The sequence below is a fragment of the Stigmatopora nigra genome, chromosome 19, assembly GCF_051989575.1.
Source record: "Stigmatopora nigra isolate UIUO_SnigA chromosome 19, RoL_Snig_1.1, whole genome shotgun sequence".
NCBI lineage: Eukaryota > Metazoa > Chordata > Actinopteri > Syngnathiformes > Syngnathidae > Stigmatopora > Stigmatopora nigra.
In genome coordinates, this window is record NC_135526.1 from 3,716,307 (window position 1) to 3,737,074 (window position 20,768).

Sequence of the window (20,768 nt, forward strand, 5' to 3'; positions counted from 1 at the left end):
CACTAACACACACACACAGCAGAGGGTCTAAGAGCAATTTGACTCTGCTGTAAATCTAGAAGTGTGTTTAGACTTACCGATTTGTATATCATAATTCACTCCACCGTACGGCAGAAAATTCACTTTCCTGCCCAATGTTTTCTGCCAGGAAATGAAGGAGTATAAGTATACTTTCAGATATAATATTGACACCAATAATGACGCCATGCAAGGATTATAAGGGTAAATTTACCACAACTGGTACTGGTCTTGACTAACAATGGCCAACACCTAAAAAAAAATGAATGGTAGTCTGATTGGACAACAAATCACTCCTAGTGGAAGCATGAATGTTTGTCCATCTTCTTGTGACCTGTGATTAGCTAGCCACCGATTCAGGTTGTCCCATGCCAAGGAATGAATGGATGAATGGATGAATTTGGGAATAAATGAAGGAAGGAATAAACGTTCCAACTGCCTCTTGCAATGTTTTGGTTCTGTCGCCGTCTGGTGGCCGCTTAAGATAGGTGCGAGTAGTGGAGAAAGGGGAGGGTATAAGGAGTGGGTGTTTCCAACATGCCGCCTCCTGTTGCTGCCTCTCACTGTGGGGGGTCTGCTGTCGACCTTTCAGCATTCTCACGTGAGCGCAAACAGCCGCGCCGCTACACCGTGACACGCTTCTCGCTTGCCCAGGGCTTTATAGCAATCGGCCTGGTCTGTCCCGGAAAAAAAGCAGAAGTGGGAGGGTTTTTTTCCCCCCTGATCCTGCTTTTTTCTCTCTTTTCCACGCTCTTTGGTAACTTGTCGACACGGGAGATAGTTGATATTCCCGGAGTTGCAGGAGGAGTGGTGCTTGTTGGTGGCTTGTTCCGGGAACGCGGGTTGAAAGACGGGGCCCAACAGATGTTTGTGGACATGCGGCCGGCGGAGGAATGAGAGCAGCGAGGCACCGGCGGCCCTTCCGGCGGCTCTGCTGCTGCTGCGGAGTCGGGCTGCTTGCCGTCTTGTGGCTCGCTCAGGTCATCCGCGCACCAGGTGAGAAGAAAATCGTGTTTGCAAACCGCCTCCCACGCGTTGTTTTAGCGTGCACAGAGGAAAAATCACAGTCTATTCATTGAATCCGAGAATTGCATACTATTAAAATATAGATTTAGTCACTGTCAGGTGTTGCCATTGTTTGGAATTGTACACTTTATGGTCCAAAAGCAGTTAATAGTGTTTAACAAGGCACAGTACTCAATTAGGTTAATCTGCGGCTGCAAGTAATGATTGTTGTTCTTTCTTTCTTTCTTTAAAAATAATCGTTTAATCTGTCCACTTTTAGTCTAAAATGCAAACTTTATTTGATAATGTTTCCACAGTTTGCACATAAGAAAATGGGTAAAATTGTGGATGATTGTTTTCTGAAGTAAAAGCAAATGAACACAAATCAGCTGTCAAGTAGAGAAATAGGATGACGTCATATTTCAGAATTTGCACAAAAATTGACAGTTCAAATATATTTTATTTGAACCTATTTTAATTATTAATTCCATTGAGACCAAAAAACCTGGCTCCCTAATTAAGAAAATATTCCCCAACCGGTTTGTCACGATGCAGCCCTTTCTGTTTTGTTTAAGGTTTTTTCTCATCCTACATTTGAGATTCGGAAAAATATCAAGATAATAAACAAAAATGTCATTAAAAAATCCATAAACTGCATGGACTTAAATTAAACCTGCATAATCTATTCAAACAGAAGCATAACCCATTCATCAATCATAATGTATCATAATAAGTGCTCATTTTGTATTGCCTTTGTAGATCTACAAACTATCTTGCACCCAAAAAGGACAATGTAATCCCTCGAATATCACAAATAATAAAAATAAATAAAAAAACGCATAGGAGCACCGCTATTATTTCTACCATACCACATTTCCACTCCTATACAGAAATCCAGGTGTTCAAGTACAATTATCAAGAAGTGTTTATTAAATATTTCAACTATAAACATATGAAAACACCATAACATATTCATATCTAAATATAACGTATGTATAAAAACATGTAAATACTTTAAATACTGTACAGTAATCCCTCAACTGGCGTCCAATCATTTCCCACAGTTATCCAATCATAGTTTAGGTGACAATTATCCTGTAAGAATGTCATATTTCTGTTATTTTGTTGTTGTCAGTATTAAATACACAACCCACTTTCAAAATACACACGCCCCAATCATTTTCCTTTCAACATGGTTCCCGCAGCACGACGCAGTCCTCAGCAGCATCTGTGTGAAGCCTCGTGATGTGAACACTTTTTTTTTCAATCTTATGGCTCCCTGAAAAAGTAACCATGTCAGTAATATTTACACTTCATCCCAGAATTATGAGTGTGTCTGCGACCCATGGAAAATTTTGGATTGTGGACCAAAGGCACTGAACAAAACATGCGATCTGTTGCTTGTAAGGGTGACAGCCGAGTTATTTTGTCCATACCTGGACAACATTACACATGTAGCCTGCCTGGCAAGTTGGTCTGGTAGCTCCATTTATGGATGTGCTCATTCATCTGACATAAGTAACATTTATTTAGAGGAAAAACTCACAAAAGTCAGTATGACCTGCCAGCAAGGGAAAACTAAAAAAATGGTAACTCATTGGCTGTCCTTGACAGGAAAAAACATCAAATCGGTGTGAATGGGGCTATCATGTTTTCGTGCCATTGACAAAAATCAATTCACGTGGTTGTAATAATTTTGTGTATACAAAAATATGGCTATTATATGTCTTGCTATTCACTATGGTGCAACATGTTTAGTGATGGCTGAGTCAAGAGTGATTGACAGTATCAGATGTTGTCTAAAGGCAAGTGAGACCGCCAGCAGTTGTTTGGAAGAATACAAAGGCAGTGTTGAAATGTCGTGTTTGAAATACTTTACATTGAGTTATATATAAGTGAAATTTACTCTTGATAGCTTTTAAGATACTGTGGTGCAATTGCCCTTAGTAAAAAAAGCAATCTGCTTCTTTTGTTTTGTTGTTCTTAGTTGTTTACTTCTTAAACCCTCATTGTAATTCTTCCCATCCTTTATTTAATAACCTTTTTGACTATATCATCATTGTCACTAGGTAATGTGTGGAATATTTTATTGTCTCATTTTGGTGATGAAAAGTTTTTTTTAATAAATACATGATTTATTTTGGCATGATATAGATAATAATTCTCTCACCTAATAAGCAGAATGGTGACAGAACAAGATAACTAATTTAAATTTCTCTCTCTGTTGCGGCAACATGAAGGACTGCTTCCTAGTCTTCTCTTGTCAAACGGGTTCATTGAAGTTGCATGTACAAAGGTATAGGGGAGCTCTCGCCAGTCGCAAAATGCAAATTTGAAAGGGATATTGTCCCTGTATTGTCGACCCCGTAGTGGAAACTAGTGTAGTTCATTCCTGCGAGGAAGATAATAAGAAACATTATCAGTTGTGTACACTTGCTCCAGTACTGTCGTCCTGGTAACGCGGCAGTAAATGCACCCACTTTCGAGATAAGCTGTCGAGGAATGGTACTGAGAGTTAAAATACATGCTATAAAGATCTCACTCTGATGACAGAGGACAGCTGACTGCTCACTTCTGCCTCCTGTGGCCATTCATACTCTACAGTAATCTCTCAAATATCGCGGCTTCAACTTTCACGGCTTCACTTACATCACAGATTTTTTTCTGTACTTTTTCTGTATTACTGTATATATATATCATCAGTGTAGCAATTATATTTTTCCAAAGACATTTAAAATGCCATCAGTAAATCAATGATTTGGACGGAAATGACAGCAAGTTTTCACACAAATGATGATATATTTTCAGATCGACCCCTACAAAACTTAATGTAACGTGTTGGCCTGGTCGTCTTGTGCGTTGTTTTTAAGCAGAGCCTTCTGGTCCTGAGCCAGGTGTGGATGACGGCGCATTACGATGGACACGCACCCTCATGCAGATGACTGACAACCAGACCGTGGAAGAACATAGAGCAGGTGAGTCACTATGAAGCTCAATTTGACTGCTAGATCCATAAATAGGTTTGTCACGATTACATATTATTGCATGTGACTCCGAGTCCAGGTTGCCTGATTTTTGAGAATCTGCCAATACTGAGTTCTGATCCAATAATACCCAAGAAATGTACAAGTAGGTGAAAAACTACTCTATTCAAATGTCTTAGTTGTGATTTGTTGGAGATTTAGTAGTTTTTTTTTATTACAAGGTTTACAGTCATGGCCAAAAGTTTTGATAATGACACAAATATTACATTTTCACAAATGTGCTGTACCTTCAAGGTTTTTAGGTGTTTACCAGATGTTTCTATGGTATGATAAAATACAATTAGAACAATTTCACCAGTATCAAAAGCTTTTATTGAGAATTACATGCAATAGGTCAATATTTGCAGCTTTGACCCTTTTTTCCAAAGACCTCTTGGCATGCTGTCAATCAACTTCTGAACCAAATCCTGACTGATGGCCATCCATTCTTGCATTCTTGTCAGAATTTGTGGGTTTCTGATTGTCCTCTTGGGGATTGACCACAAGTTCCCAATGGGATTAAGATCTGTAGAGTTTCCTGGCCAAGGGCCCAAAGTCTTGATGTTTTGTTCCCTAAGCCATTTTGTTCTGACCTTTGCTTTATGGCAAGGTGCCCCATTATGCTGGGAAAAGCATTATTAATCACCAAATTGACCCTTCCTCTTCATCTAAACATTTTTCCATTATACTTATCTTAACTCATGAACTGCCATAGCAACTGATTTTTTTTTATCGCTGTCGCAAGCCAAGGCAACTCATGAGTGCATACCTAAAAACTTAAACCATTACATTTAAAAAGGTAGTCCAAAAAGACTCCTACAAGACACATAGATTGCCGAATGTATATTTCAAGAATACTTGCCGCTCTGAGCCTTCACAATCTAACGGCTCATGTTACAAACTATACTGGAGCTATACGAACTTTGAACATAGAAATGCTTATGCCAAGATGATTAGCTGCCAACTGATGAATTGACCCGAGCCACATTCATCACATTTAGCCTGTTGACTGTCATTATCTTTGCGCAACACACGAGTAATATCAAGACAATGAATAGCAAAATAAGAGCACAACTTCCTCATTATTTGTATTCAGTGTGTCGGTACGACCAATTTTCAGCTGCCACTCAACTACTACTTTGTTTTTGTTTATTTCATCTTCATTATTATGGCTCTCAACATTCAATTCTTTTTGACTGAATGAATGAATTGCACCTAAATGGATTGAACTGGAATGAGTTAACATAACCCTTCTCCCTAAATTATCCAAATTGCATTTTCTTGTATAGATTACAATTACCATCCTACCAAATACATAACATCTGTCCAAGGCCTTAGTGTTTGACATCAAACTCTTCATTCACTGTGAAGTCGTTTTGCGTCGGGTAGGTGAGTTTCACTTAATTGTATCCCACGAGGCCATAATGAAGATAGATGAGACAACATAAGCCCAAAAAGAATCTAGAGAACACAGGAGGTCCAGGTAGGCACAATCCTTCCCAGCAGGATGCCTGACTGCCATTATGTAATACATTATGTACAGTAGTTGGGATTAAAAAGATGGCGGACGTAGCCTGAGGGATATTATCCCGGGAATTCGATGTCCAGCGCAGGTTATACTCTCTCACCTTTTCATCTGTCCTCTACTTGACAAGATGACAGACGGTGTGATCCTACTTCAGTTGAAGAGACCCTTCCAAGGTTGTTGCCTGGCAACTAAATGCTAAATTGTGAAGGAAGGAAGATTGTACTGAGCTAAATTAGGTCGTAAGCAGGGGTGCCAGTGAATCTAAATTATAAGCAAACATCTCATAGGAATTGTTTGTGTGCCAATTTAATATTGATATTTAAAATTACAATTACAGTAGTGCAATGTTTTTTTTTTTTGACATGCTCACTATTTCATAGTTCACTTGAACGTACCGTAAAGTACTAAGTAAGATCTGGGAGTGGAAAGAGACAAAACGACAAATACTACTGCATAATCTTGTAGAGTGGTGGCCCAGTGGATAAGTCATCAGTCTACCACCTATGTGGTCCTGGGTTCAAATCCCAGTGCCTGCAAAGATTTTCCAAATATTATTCAGGTAAATGAATGAGGTAAATTTACATGTACTACTGCTTTCTCTCACAGGGTGGTGGCCCAGTGGATAAGTCATCAGTCTGCCACCGCTGAGGTCCTGGGTTCGAATCCCAGTGCATGCAAAGATTTTCAAAATATTATGCAGGTTAATGAAGGAGATAAAAGTATAAGTATTGCTACTTTCTCTCACAGTGTGGTGGCCCAGTAGCTAAGTCATCAGTCTGCCACTTACGTGGTCATAGTATACTTTGTCGTTTTTGAAGAGAAAAAGCCTTACTATACTATGTCGTTTTTGGAACGACATAGTATAGTAAGGCTTTTTCTCTTCAAAAACGACATAGTATATATAATAAGGCTGTCGTTTTTGTAAGAAAAAAAGCCTTACTATAGTATGTCGTTTTTTCTAAGAACAAAAGCCTTACTATACTATGTCGTTTTTGTAAGAAAAAAGCCTTACTATACTATGTCGTTTTTGTAAGAAAAAAGCCTTACTATACTATGTCGTTTTTGTAAGAAAAAAAGCCTTACTATACTATGTCGTTTTTGTAAGAAAAAAAGCCTTACTATACTATGTCGTTTTTGTAAGAAAAAAAGCCTTACTATACTATGTCGTTTTTGTAAGAAAAAAAGCCTTACTATACTATGTCGTTTTTGTAAGAAAAAAAGCCTTGCTATACTATGTCGTTTTTGTAAGAAAAAAAGCCTTACTATACTATGTCGTTTTTGTAAGAAAAAAAGCCTTACTATACTATGTCGTTTTTGCAAGAAAAAAAGCCTTACTATACTATGTCGTTTTTGTAAGAAAAAAAGCCTTACTATACTATGGCGTTTTTGTAAGAAAAAAAGCCTTACTATACTATGTCGTTTTTGTAAGAAAAAAAGCCTTACTATACTATGTCGTTTTTGTAAGAAAAAAAGCCTTACTATACTATGTCGTTTTTGTAAGAAAAAAAGCCTTACTATACAATATTTCGTTTTTGTAAGAAAAAAAGCCTTACTATACTATGTCGTTTTTGTAAGAAAAAAAGCCTTACTATACTATGTCGTTTTTGTAAGAAAAAAAGCCTTACTATACTATGTCGTTTTTGTAAGAAAACAAGCCTTACTATACTATGTCGTTTTTGTAAGAAAAAAGCCTTACTATACTATGTCGTTTTTGTAAGAAAAAAAGCCTTACTATACTATGTCGTTTTTGTAAGAAAAAAAGCCTTACTATACTATGTCGTTTTTGTAAGAAAAAAAGCCTTACTATACTATGTCGTTTTTGTAAGAAAAAAAGCCTTACTATACTATGTCGTTTTTGTAAGAAAAAAAGCCTTACTATACTATGTCGTTTTTGTAAGAAAAAAAGCCTTACTATACTATGTCGTTTTTGTAAGAAAACAAGCCTTACTATACTATGTCGTTTTTGTAAGAAAAAAGCCTTACTATACTATGTCGTTTTTGTAAGAAAAAAAGCCTTACTATACTATGTCGTTTTTGTAAGAAAAAAAGCCTTACTATAGTATGTCGTTTTTGTAAGAAAAAAAGCCTTACTATACTATGTCGTTTTTGTAAGAAAAAAAGCCTTACTATACTATGTCGTTTTTGTAAGAAAACAAGCCTTACTATACTATGTCGTTTTTGTAAGAAAAAAAGCCTTACTATACAATATTTCGTTTTTGTAAGAAAAAAAGCCTTACTATACTATGTCGTTTTTGTAAGAAAACAAGCCTTACTATACTATGTCGTTTTTGTAAGAAAAAAGCCTTACTATACTATGTCGTTTTTGTAAGAAAAAAAGCCTTACTATACTATGTCGTTTTTGTAAGAAAACAAGCCTTACTATACTATGTCGTTTTTGTAAGAAAAAAGCCTTACTATACTATGTCGTTTTTGTAAGAAAAAAAGCCTTACTATACTATGTCGTTTTTGTAAGAAAAAAAGCCTTACTATACTATGTCGTTTTTGTAAGAAAAAAAGCCTTACTATACTATGTCGTTTTTGTAAGAAAAAAGCCTTACTATACTATGTCGTTTTTGTAAGAAAAAAAGCCTTACTATACTATGTCGTTTTTGTAAGAAAAAAAGCCTTACTATACTATGTCGTTTTTGTAAGAAAACAAGCCTTACTATACTATGTCGTTTTTGTAAGAAAAAAGCCTTACTATACTATGTCGTTTTTGTAAGAAAAAAAGCCTTACTATACTATGTCGTTTTTGTAAGAAAAAAAGCCTTACTATACTATGTCGTTTTTGTAAGAAAAAAAGCCTTACTATACTATGTCGTTTTTGTAAGAAAAAAAGCCTTACTATACTATGTCGTTTTTAAAGAGAAAAAGCCTTACTATACTATGTCGTTTTTGTAAGAAAAAAAGCCTTACTATACTATGTCGTTTTTGTAAGAAAAAAAGCCTTACTATACTATGTCGTTTTTGTAAGAAAAAAAGCCTTACTATACAATATTTCGTTTTTGTAAGAAAAAAAGCCTTACTATACTATGTCGTTTTTGTAAGAAAACAAGCCTTACTATACTATGTCGTTTTTGTAAGAAAAAAGCCTTACTATACTATGTCGTTTTTGTAAGAAAAAAAGCCTTACTATACTATGTCGTTTTTGTAAGAAAACAAGCCTTACTATACTATGTCGTTTTTGTAAGAAAAAAGCCTTACTATACTATGTCGTTTTTGTAAGAAAAAAAGCCTTACTATACTATGTCGTTTTTGTAAGAAAAAAAGCCTTACTATACTATGTCGTTTTTGTAAGAAAAAAAGCCTTACTATACTATGTCGTTTTTGTAAGAAAAAAGCCTTACTATACTATGTCGTTTTTGTAAGAAAAAAAGCCTTACTATACTATGTCGTTTTTGTAAGAAAAAAAGCCTTACTATACTATGTCGTTTTTAAAGAGAAAAAGCCTTACTATACTATGTCGTTTTTGTAAGAAAAAAAGCCTTACTATACTATGTCGTTTTTGTAAGAAAAAAAGCCTTACTATACTATGTCGTTTTTGTAAGAAAAAAAGCCTTACTATACAATATTTCGTTTTTGTAAGAAAAAAAGCCTTACTATACTATGTCGTTTTTAAAGAGAAAAAGCCTTACTATACTATGTCGTTTTTGTAAGAAAAAAAGCCTTACTATACTATGTCGTTTTTGTAAGAAAAAAAGCCTTACTATACTATGTCGTTTTTGTAAGAAAAAAAGCCTTACTATACAATATTTCGTTTTTGTAAGAAAAAAAGCCTTACTATACTATGTCGTTTTTGTAAGAAAAAAAGCCTTACTATACTATGTCGTTTTTGTAAGAAAAAAAGCCTTACTATACTATGTCGTTTTTAAAGAGAAAAAGCCTTACTATACTATGTCGTTTTTAAAGAGAAAAAGCCTTACTATACAATGTTGTTTAAAAAATGACATGGTTGGCCTAGTGGTTAAGTCATCAGTTATCCACTTCTGTGGTCTTGGGTTCAAATCCAAGTGCTGGCAAAGATTTTCTCAATATTATTCAGGTAAATGAAGGAGACAAAAGTACAAGTACTACTGCCTTCTCTCACTCGGCGGTGGCCCAATGGATAAGTCATTAGTCTACTACCTGTGTGGTCCTGGGTTCAAATCCCAGTGCCTGCAGATATTTTCCAAATATTATTCAGGTAAATAAATATGATAAATGTATAAGTATTACTAACTACTCTCACAGGGTGTTGGCCCAGTGGCTAAGTCATCAGTCTGCCACCTATGTGGTCCTGGGTTCAAATCCCAGTGCCTGCAAAGATTTTCAAAATATTATTCAGGTTAATGAAGGAGATAAAAGTATAAGTATTGCTGCCTTCTCTCACAGTGTGGTGGCCCAGCGGCTAAGTCATCAGTCTGCCACCTATGTGGTCGTGGGTTCCATTCCCAGTGCCTGCAAATATTTTCCAAATATTATTCAGGTAAATGAATGAGATAAAAGTATAAGTATTACTATGTTCTCTCACAGTGTGGTGGCCCAGTGACTAAGTCATCAGTCTGCCACCTATCTGGTCGTGGGTTCAAATCCCAGTGCCTGCAAAGATTTTCAAAATATTATTTAGGTTAATGAAGGAGATAAAAGTATAAGTATTACTGTCTTCTATCACAGTGTGGTGGCCCAGTGGCTAAGTCATCAGTCTGCCACCTTTGTGGTTCTGGGTTCAAATCCCAGAGCCTGCAAATATTTTCCCAAATATTATTCAGGTAAATGAATGAGATACAAGTATAAGTATTACTACCTTCTCTCACAGTGTGGTGGCCCAGTGGTTAAGTCATCAGTCTGCCACCTATGTGGTCCTGGGGTCAAATCCCAGTGCCTGCAATCATTTTCCAAATATTATTCAGGTAAATGAATGAGATAAAAGTATAAGTATTACTATGTTCTCTCACAGTGTGGTGGCCCAGTGGTTAAGTCATCAGTCTGCCACCTATGTGGTCATGGGTTCAATTCCCAGTGCATGCAAAGATTTTCCCAATATTATTCAGGTAAATGAATGAGATAAAAGTTTAAGTATTACTACCTTCTTTCACAGTGTGGTGGCCCAGTGGCTAAGTCATCAGTCTGCCACCTATGTGGTCCTGGGTTCAATTCCCGGTGCCTGCAAAGATTTTCAAAATATTATTCAGGTTAATGAAAGAGATAAAAGTATAAGTATTACTACCTTCTCTCACAGTGTGGTGGCCCAGTGGCTAAGTCATCAGTCTGCCACCTATGAGGTCGTGGGTTCAAATCCCAGTGCCTGCAACTATTTTCCAAATATTATTCAGGTAAATGAATGAGATAAAAGTATAAGTATTACTACCTTCTCTCACAGTGTGGTGGCCCAGTGGCTAAGTCATCAGTCTGCCACCTATGTGGTCGTGGGTTCAAATCCCAGTGCCTGCAGACGTTTTCCAAATATTATTCAGGTAAATGAATGAGATACAAGTATAAGTATTACTGCCTTCTGTCACAGGGTGGTGGCCCAGTGGTTAAGTCATCAGTCTGCCACCTACGTGGGCTTGGGTTCAAATCCCAGTGCCTGCAAATATTTTCCAAATATTATTCAGGTAAATGAATGAGATACAAGTACAAGTATTACTACCTTCTATCACAGTGTGGTGGTCCAGTGGCTAAGTCATCAGTCTGCCACCTATGTGGTCCGGGGTTCAATTCCCAGTGCCTGCAAAGATTTTCAAAATATTATTCAGGTTAATGAAGGAGATAAAAGTATAAGTATTACTAACTTCAATCACAGTGTGGTGGTCCAGTGGCTAAGTCAACAGTCTGCCACCTCTGTGGTCCTGGGTTCAATTCCCGGTGCCTGCAAAGATTTTCAAAATATTATTCAGGTTAATGAAGGAGATAAAAGTATAAGTATTACTAACTTCTCTCACAGTGTGGTGGCCCAGTGGCTAAGTCATCAGTCTGCCACCTATGAGGTCGTGGGTTCAAATCCCAGTGCCTGCAAATGTTTTCCAAATATTATTCAGGTAAATGAATGAGATAAAAGTATAAGTATTACTAAATTCTCTCACATTGTGGTGGCCCAGTGGTTAAGTCATCAGTCTGCCACCAATGTGGTCATGGGTTCAATCCCCAGTGCATGCAAAGATTTTCCCAATATTATTCAGGTAAATGAAGGAGATAAAAGTATAAGTATTACTACCTTCTCTCACAGTGTGGTGGCCCAGTGGCTAAGTCATCAGTCTGCCACCTATGTGGTCCTGGGTTCAATTCCCGGTGCCTGCAAAGATTTTCAAAATATTATTCAGGTTAATGAAGGAGATAAAAGTATAAGTATTACTACCTTCTCTCACAGAGTGGTGGCCCAGTGGCTAAGTCATCAGTCTGCCACCTCTGTGGTCCTGGGTTCAATTCCCAGTGCAGGCAATGATTTTCCCACAATTGTTCAGGTAAAAGAATATGTACAATTGCCTAAGTGTTTAACTGAATAAGTGTTTAAGTGTATAAGTATTCAGTGGTGTATGAAGCATTTTGTCCAAAAAATGACTAAGTGTTTCACCCCATTTCCTTGGATAAAACATTTCAACACCCTTGTATAAGTGGGGCACGAGTTGGTGTAGTGGGTTGCACACTCGCCTTTGCACCGAGAGAACGTGAGTTCGCTTCCCGGTGTCGGCGGTTCACTGACCAAGCAAGCGGTCGAGGGTCGGCCGAAGGCCGACCCGAGAACGCCTTTCGCACGGACAGGTCCTTCAACTGTCTTCCGAACTGCCGAAGGCAGTTCGGAATATAACCTTTTGCTGAAAAGTATGACTAAGTGTTTAAAATAAATTAAAAAGATTTTTCTTTTTTTTTTCCCCTTCTTCTTATTCCATTGACCAATTCTTCTTTCCAAGTATTTTTAGCCAAACGACGGCACCGGGAATCGAACCCACGTCTCCCACACGGGAGTCTAGTGATCTAACCTCTGCGCCAACCAAGTGACTACACTTGTCTTTGTAATCATTTGAGTGTCTTTCCAAGAAATCCACAGAAACAACCAAGTGAAAAAGTGTCCGAACCGGGAATCGAACCCAGGTCTCCCAGACAGGAGTCCAGTGAGTTAACCACTATGCCACCAAGGAGCTACACATTTCCTTCGTAATCATTTGAGTCTCTTGATTTCAAGAACACAGAAACAACTAAGTGAAAATGTGTCCCAACCAGGATTTGAACCCAGGTCTCCCAGACAGGAGTCCAGTGAGTTAACCTCTACGCCACAATTTGGCCACACTTTGGCCACACTTTGGCCACACTTTGGCCACACTTTGGCCACACTTTGGCCAAACTTTCTTTTGTCATTAATGGAAGGTCTTGACTACAACTATATAGAAACAACTAAGGGAAAATGTTCCCCACCACACCACCACCAGATATAAAATAAACACACATTTACCCAGTTTAGTGCTAACGCGACATCATTAAACTGGCATCTTTTTTCGGTCATAGTCCCGCCGCTTTCTCTCAGACCTCTCCTGAGAGTTTGTAAAGGAAAAAGAAACATTTTTAGACTTTGCAGTCCCGAGCTGCTGTCATTTTTTCCCCCCTCTCTATATTTTTTCATGAACCCTAAGCATGGGAAAGACATATCCATCTCCCTCCCGCCCTTCCCTAAAATTCTCTATTGCCTTTCGCTTCCTACTGCTACCCATCAAAAAGGAAAAAATCCCCCCTGGGAGAAGATTGTCATGGCAACAGCCTTCATCAGAGCAAGTCTTCAAAGTCTCCGTCTGTTTCCAGCACCTGAGAGTGCATCTCCTGTCTAAAATAAGCCAAAATGGCTTCACAGCTTGGTTGACGAAAGGACGTGAAATGACATTTTTAGAAGGTGCAGCACAGACTCTGTTTGGCTTCCTCTTTAAATGTGACAATGTGATGATTTACACGCTAAAACTCTAGGATTAGCCGCAACAGCTGTCACAGAAGTGTCTTTTTTAACTTCCTGGAGAACTTAGGTTTGAAAAGTTTGCTCTGGATGTTTAAACTGTCCAACTTTTTCATCCCAGGGCTGCATTTGGAAAAATCATTGGTTGCAAGAGCAATACAAATGATTCCACTTTGATATGTTAAACAGATTGGATTGTAATTGATAAATGAGGTGCAAAAAATACTTTTTAAATGATAACTCGTTACACGACCCTTGATGGCAATAGTCGATGTTAACTATGGTGCAACAATGTAGGTTAAATTTAAGCTTCTTGCGTAGCCCACTCTTGATGATACTTTCATCATTTGCTGCGGGCCAGAATTGGCCCACATGCCCAATTTGGACACCCTCCGGTCTAAACATAACTGGGCAAACATTTACATTTTCTCCCTCGGCAAAATGTCTGGCAGTGATTGGAGGGCTCCATTCCTTCCCCACAATCCCTCGTTGATGGATCATTTCTCACATAAGATGTCTTTTCTTATTGTGTGCTTGTGAAGCCTCTGCGGGCTGGCGGCGCGCAGCTATTTTTATCCCGTATCCCCCCACCCTCGCCCCCGCTAGTTTAAATTCATCCCGCTCGGGTAAGGGTTGTAAATTAGAGCTGAAGCGTTCGATCATTCTTAGGAGATTCTTTCTCCTTTTTGGAGGAAGAAGCAGAGTTGTCTCTATCGATAGTTTGGCTATTTCTATTAAAGGTAACTAAATAAAAAAAATGAATTATGGAAACTTAAATTCCACCCTAGTAATCTACATTTTCCTGCAACTTTTTTTTTAAGATGTAGTTTTAATGGAAGATTTTTAACCCCAGATTGCGTTCCCAAACTTACTTTTCCTGAAATGATATAAACTCAGTGTTATTGGTGGCTATTGGTCTGAAATATCTGTGTTAACTGGGAAAACTGGCAGTGAATGAAGCAATATTGTTAACTATGGCTGCCCTAGAACTGTTAAATGGATTGAATTTAATTTTAAGGAGCCATATGATAAAAAAAAAATATTTTTCTAGACACTAATTCCATCATTATGCTTGTACTTTGCAGCTATCCATGAATTTCCACAAGACATCTTCACTAAGGAGCAGAGGAAGAATGGAGCCGTCTTACTTCATGTCCTCTGTGTGAGTAGTATTGCAGTACATTCGTTTATTTTCACTACTTGATTCCATACCTCAACATCCTCTGATAAACGATGTTTTCATCCAGGCCATCTACATGTTCTATGCTCTGGCCATCGTTTGTGACGACTACTTTGTTCCTTCCCTTGAGAAAATATCAGAGGTGAGATATTAGCATAGGATTTTTTTTTACGAATGGTGGTAGGTTTTATGACAGTTTCTTTTTGTCGACACGCTCAGAATCTACAGCTGAGCGAGGATGTTGCCGGGGCAACGTTCATGGCAGCAGGAAGCTCTGCTCCGGAACTCTTCACCTCGCTCATTGGTGACAATTTTTGTATTTTTATTGTTATTTTAAAATAGAATCACTTCTCTTGTCTCATTATTACTGTTATATATTTTTTGTAATATGTAACCCTCAGTCGTCATCTGTTCGAGATTTAAAAAAAACCCAACACATTAAATTAAATTTGTCCAATTTTAGGTACATTCGCAACAATCTAACACCTCATTTTGACACAATGATCATATCACACATGACTTGCTGCCTAACAATTTGTTCTTCGGGCTGCAAAACAATACTAAAAACTAATTGAAACCATTTATATGCAAGCTAAGAAGTATAAAAAGTATTGGACAAAAAGCCAAAAACGCACCACCACTGTCAGATATTAAAAAAAAACACTCCTGAATTGGAACAATACTGTTAAATATATCTACAAAATCTTCCAACACAAAGCCCCTCCTCCACTGCAAGATTTTGTACGAACAAATTCCAATACATCAACAAGGGCTGGCTCTAGAGGTGACTGTGTATTTGTCTCCATGTAGTTAATTTTAAAAGGGTGCCTATATCAAATGCACCTATTTTAAAGGATAATACTTACAATGGTTTTTGTCAGGTGTCTTCATCACGAAAGGAGACGTCGGAGTGGGCACCATCGTCGGCTCGGCCGTATTCAACATCCTGGTCATCATTGGCCTGAGTGGCATCTTTGCGGGACAGGTTCAAACCACATTATAATTAGAAATTATCGTGCAGTTGTCGCAATCGGAATAAAAACCGTACCTCTCCACAGACGGTGACGTTGACGTGGTGGTCATTGTTTCGAGACTCCTCCTATTACATCCTGGCAGTGCTGGCACTTATCGGGGTGAGTCATTCTGTAATAATAGAGGTTATATTTATTTGTCTTTACTGAAAAAGGTGTAAAACGTTTTCCCCCCCATCATTATCTGCCATCTGGAATAATAGAAATCGATATTCCTCTTTTGAAATGTGCTCAAATGTCATTAGATTACAATTTGGCCACAATGAAATCTAAAATAATCTTAGTTTATTTATAGCTGAATATTTTATGCTTGAAATGTTATTTTATCTGTTTGCCTGTCATTTGTGATAGAATGTATAAAACAGATAACTAGGTCCAACCCAGTGGCTTATTGAACTCTTTGTCCTACTAATTCTAATCATCTATTTGCTCTTTCAAGGTAATTTATGATGCTGTGGTCCTCTGGTAAGTCAAGCTTTCTCATGATCCTTTTTTTTTACAAAATGCACCCAAGGTGCACATTCATCAATTCTAATGAGTTGTCAATTGTGACATTCAGTGAAATGTCGATGAATTGTATTCCTGATTGGAACGAGAGACAAACAAGAGCCCACTTTGGCGGCCGCTTGTGCTATAAAAATCAGCTGCTCGGCATTTTAGGAAACCTGATTTATTGCCACATTTAATGAAATCACAGGTGATCACTAACTGTTTTGTCTGTGACATTTAACTGAATACCAAAGTTCTTGGCTGTGCTCCTTCTGCTGTATTTCATTGGATTGCATTTTACAAAGTGCAGTTGATGTTATCAGTATTCGTGGGATACATTATTTGGGTTAACACTGTATTGGTACAGTATCAAATTTGTGTATTCGAAATGGAATATTGTGCCCAAGTGGTGACAAATGATTTAGGATTTTATTTCAAATGACAAAACTGAAGTAATTCTTAGAAGTGCATGTGAGGCTGTGTGATTGGAACAAATTGTTGGCGCTACAAAACGCATCTGCCGAGGTGTTGTTGCCAGCGCGATCGTATTACATCATCAGCATTGGCCTTGAACGAGTGCACTTCCATTTGATCTGAGAGGCGGCTGGTAGTGAGAGATCATGTTTTACCGCCACTGACAACTAACTGGGTGGGGGTCAATAGCCATGAATGATAAACATGGAAAATTACATTACTATTGTAGGCATGAAATGATTGGATTTATTCTTGGCTACCATTGATGGTGATAGACGTCCAATCAACCTCGTATACTTCGATTTAATTTTATCCTTTGGATCAATTTTAATCTGGTTTGACTTTCTGTGTTCTTCCCAGGTGGGAGTCTTTACTCCTCATGACCATGTACGCCATCTACATCATCATCATGAAGTGAGAGGCCACCCACCCTCATTTCGTCTGAGCCATGACCTTTTAAATGATGCGTCACATTTGCCCATTGGCAGGTTCAACACTCGCCTTCTAACATTCGTGACGCGACGCTTCCGGCACAGCGGCCCTTGTTGCGTCGTGTCGGACGACGGCAGAGAGGACAAAATAGCAGACGACGCTCCAGCCTGCCGCACTGCCTTGACACTCATAAACAAAGGTCTAGAATATGGCGGCGCTTCTCTTGTGTTTGTTTTGCTGCGTATAACAAAATTGCAGTGGTGGTCCGTGCATTTTCTAGCAGCGCCTTCACAGCGAATCAATCCAACCCTCAAAAACTATTTTATGGCTATAAAAGCTCTCCTGCAGCTACAGCTGCCACACAAAGAATCATCAATAATAACCTCATACAATTTAAATATTTAGTAATATAGTCATATTTTACTCACCAAATATCCTTTTTAACTGTACACACGTCGAGTCCATCCTGTCGTATTTCTGGCTTGGTTAAAGCAAAAGTCTTATCGACCCTTGTTTAATGCAGCAGAGCCTGCAGAACTGATTGTGAAGGCCTTCAAGCAGATTTATGACCCTGGCAACAAAATATGTGATTGGTTAAATGTTTCAATATGAAAACACACATCTGGAAGCAGTGCAACTAGCAGGAAAGCAAAGAAAGGAAGCTAACAGACTATTTGGAATTATTTAATCAATTATTTAAGTATTGATGGACAAAATATAATATATAATTCAGATATTTCTTAGGCCAGCAGAGATCGCCTTGTAGGCCCGGAGGGACCCGCAAATGCGAAATTGGTGGTGCTACTCCACAAAGTGCGTTTTCACAGTAAAAACCAAAATTATATAAAAATATAAAGTCATGTCCTGGCAAGGTAAACGTTTAATAATACAACGTATAGGTTGGAAAGGGAAGTAAAAAAGTTGTATACGTACGGTTTTCTGTGTGTCTGCAGGACAAGTCCATCACGAGGAGAGCACTCCAGTCGTCATGGTGGACGAACTTCTCATCATCAGTCCTCACAAACTCTCTTTCCCTGAAGCCGGCTTGCGCGTCATGATCACGCCGCACTTCTCGCCACGGACTAGACTATCCATGGCGGGACGCGTGCTAATCAGCGAGGTGGGATGTCAAAAGTCTGCGTGAGCACAGTGGACTCAGTTTCCTTCTTTAATTCTTTTTTGTTTCTCAGAGGCAGAGGCTTATCCGGAGTTCATCCAGTGGCGGGGCCAGCCCGGGGTCGACCGACAGCCCTAAGACGGGCTCCTGCGCTTTGGAAAACGGGGACGGCTTCGGACACGGTGAGTCCGGAGACAAGCCAGAGGCGGACGACGACTACGACAGTGGCTTCAACCCCTTGCGCATCCCGGGTGAGGAAACTCGACCGCTTGATGTCGTCGACTTGACGCCATTCTGAGTGTGAAATACGTGTGGCTACAGGCGGCTGCTCCGCCAAGATCAAGTGGCTGTTCACATGGCCGCTGGGCGTCCTGCTTTACTGCACGGTGCCCAACTGCGTAGTCCCACGCTGGCACCGCTGGTTCATGGTCACCTTTGCGGCCTCCACGCTGTGGATCGCCATCTTCTCCTATCTCATGGTGTGGATGGTAAGGACCAGGTTGCGTCGCTTCAGTCCCACTCATGGTTTCCACGTGTTGTGATGTGGCTGCACTCGCTGTTCAATCAGGTCACCATCGTGAGCTTCACCTTAGACATCCCCGACTACATCATGGGAATCACTTTCCTGGCGGCCGGCACAAGCGTGCCTGATTGCATGGCCAGCCTCATCGTCGCCAGACAAGGTGCGTCCCTCAACCATTATGACAAATGGAGATAACCTTCCTACATGATGCTAGGCATGTATGATGTTAGCCTTCTTTTTTTAGGCATGGGGGACATGGCTGTGTCCAACTCCATCGGCAGCAACATCTTTGACATTCTACTAGGTTTGGGTTTCCCGTGGGCTTTGCGGACCCTGGTGGTAGACCATGGCTCATCTGTACGCACATATCGATGCCCACTCTTAACCCCCCAGAAGAGACGCTCACATTTGAAATGTGTTTATCTCGCAGGTTTCCATCAACAATAAGGGGCTGGTCTATTCAGTGGTCCTACTGCTGGCATCTGTATTCCTCACCGTGAGTCCCCCCCAATTGTCCCAAACTTGTTGCTAATGTCGCAAAATAGCACTCAATCGTAGTGATTCTTCCAGGTGATGAGTGTTCATCTGAATCGCTGGAGGCTGGATCGACGCCTGGGTTTGGGCCTCTTGTTCCTCTACGCCATCTTCCTACTCTGCTCTATCCTCTTTGGGCAAATGTGAAGTCAAATAACATCAATGAGGTGCCGTCTCTCCTTTTTGCTCTTTTAACCCTTTGACTGCCCAAAGTACATTTTTGAAATAATTTAAACAGATGCCAGAAACGTTTTGAAGTTGCTACCTTGAATTAAAAAAATGCTTAGTGTTAGGCGCAATGTCCCTCCGCAAAACAGCACACAAATAACAAGAGTGGACGAACCTTTTACTGAACTTGCAAAGTTAAAATTTTTCCCCAAAAAGTATTTAATGAATTATCTCAGAAAGGGAATATTGGTATATGAGGTGCAACATCGGAAAATTATGCAAAAGGAAATAGAACCTTTGTAAATCGTAAGTATAGCATCGGGCAGGCAAAAGGTTAACAATAGCACTTTTAAATTACAAGGATTTGATTTCTTGCGGTATGACAACAACCATCAGTCCCAATTTTGTTGCCCACTGAGCTTTAAAAAAAAAAAAAAAACAGTATTTATTGTCGTCTATAACTGAGTGTAAGATTTACATCTTGAATGTTAGGAGTGGAGATTGGATAGAAATGCACATTACCAACCTCTACTTGAATTGGTATAATATAATATACATTAAGTGTTTAAAGAGGCAATATACGATTAAAATGCAGGATGTATATTTAATAAGTGTCACCAACTTTGAGTTTAGTTTCGTTGAAAATGTCACACTGTCGTACAAAGAATGTCTTTTCATAGAATTCAAAATCAGATGATTTACTTTGGTGGAATATTTACCTTGTCAAGCACAAACCATAATGTCTATAAATGAAATGCAATAAGAGCCACGCTGCTCCTTTCTTTCATTACTGAAACTACTAATACTTTTCATTGAGCTAAGTCAACTGCCCCGTTTTAGTAAAAAGAATATTTCAAGCCTATAAGTCTTAAATGTTCCACCCAAGTGATTTGATTTAAAATTGGATGTATAATTATTACTTTTTGTACATGTTGAATCTTAGATTTGTAGCAATGTGAATCTGTTTGCGGACTGAGTTATGTGGCTGTTTTTGATATTTAAATTAGATTGTACGATTAACTCCTGCAAATGTTTCGGTGTGTAGAACATCATCTTAGGACGGTTAACGCGCAGTAGATTTGTGTAAGAAGGCACAAATCAATTGGAAACCGAAGATTGAATGTTTTTATTTAATTGCCATTTGGCAGCAATGTTGAGTTTATTTTCAAATGTGATAGATTAGAATTTTTACCAGACATTTGATCGTAGACATATCCTGAGTGCAATAAAATACTGCAACAATGTTTCTGTGATTTAAAAAAAATATAGAGGTACTAGCTCAAATTTTATCATTTGATTGCGTCCTCGGTGGTACTGAAACGTTTGGTCGG

At 38.8% G+C, this 20,768-nt stretch overlaps 1 protein-coding gene and 3 long non-coding RNA genes across 7 annotated transcripts; 1 reads left to right on the forward strand and 3 right to left on the reverse strand.

The window, feature by feature from the left end:
• The first annotated feature begins 533 nt into the window (after window positions 1-533).
• Window positions 534-20,681, forward strand: LOC144212340 (sodium/potassium/calcium exchanger 3). 2 transcript variants are annotated; one of them, XM_077740128.1, is made up of 17 exons: window positions 534-1,014; window positions 3,894-3,998; window positions 14,575-14,651; window positions 14,737-14,811; window positions 14,889-14,973; window positions 15,551-15,654; window positions 15,728-15,802; window positions 16,140-16,165; window positions 17,024-17,077; window positions 17,152-17,294; window positions 18,049-18,215; window positions 18,286-18,463; window positions 18,534-18,700; window positions 18,781-18,895; window positions 18,980-19,092; window positions 19,166-19,231; window positions 19,306-20,681. In XM_077740128.1, exons 1-17 carry the CDS (start codon window positions 912-914, stop codon window positions 19,414-19,416), a joined length of 1,764 nt encoding a protein of 587 aa, XP_077596254.1. In that variant the 5' UTR covers window positions 534-911; the 3' UTR covers window positions 19,417-20,681. The 2 variants fall into 2 exon arrangements, with proteins under 2 accessions (XP_077596254.1, XP_077596255.1); XM_077740129.1 differs by having other exon boundaries at window positions 539-1,014; window positions 3,897-3,998.
• Window positions 4,311-10,895, reverse strand: LOC144212342 (uncharacterized). 3 transcript variants are annotated; one of them, XR_013329748.1, is made up of 7 exons: window positions 10,085-10,143; window positions 9,944-10,011; window positions 9,803-9,870; window positions 9,700-9,729; window positions 6,179-6,226; window positions 5,970-6,105; window positions 4,311-5,769 (listed from the first exon to the last, which is right to left on the reverse strand). It is a non-coding gene; the product is annotated as an uncharacterized LOC144212342 (long non-coding RNA). The 3 variants fall into 3 exon arrangements; XR_013329747.1 differs by lacking the exons at window positions 9,944-10,011; window positions 10,085-10,143 and adding exons at window positions 10,650-10,717; window positions 10,781-10,895 and having other exon boundaries at window positions 4,312-5,769; XR_013329746.1 differs by lacking the exons at window positions 9,700-9,729; window positions 9,803-9,870; window positions 9,944-10,011; window positions 10,085-10,143 and having other exon boundaries at window positions 4,317-5,769; window positions 6,179-6,399.
• On the reverse strand, window positions 11,299-12,415 carry LOC144212344 (uncharacterized). Its single transcript, XR_013329749.1, has 4 exons — window positions 11,909-12,415; window positions 11,637-11,845; window positions 11,496-11,563; window positions 11,299-11,422 (listed from the first exon to the last, which is right to left on the reverse strand). It is a non-coding gene; the product is annotated as an uncharacterized LOC144212344 (long non-coding RNA).
• On the reverse strand, window positions 13,025-15,636 carry LOC144212345 (uncharacterized). Its single transcript, XR_013329750.1, has 3 exons — window positions 15,536-15,636; window positions 14,702-14,793; window positions 13,025-13,079 (listed from the first exon to the last, which is right to left on the reverse strand). It is a non-coding gene; the product is annotated as an uncharacterized LOC144212345 (long non-coding RNA).
• Window positions 20,682-20,768: the final 87 nt, after the last annotated feature.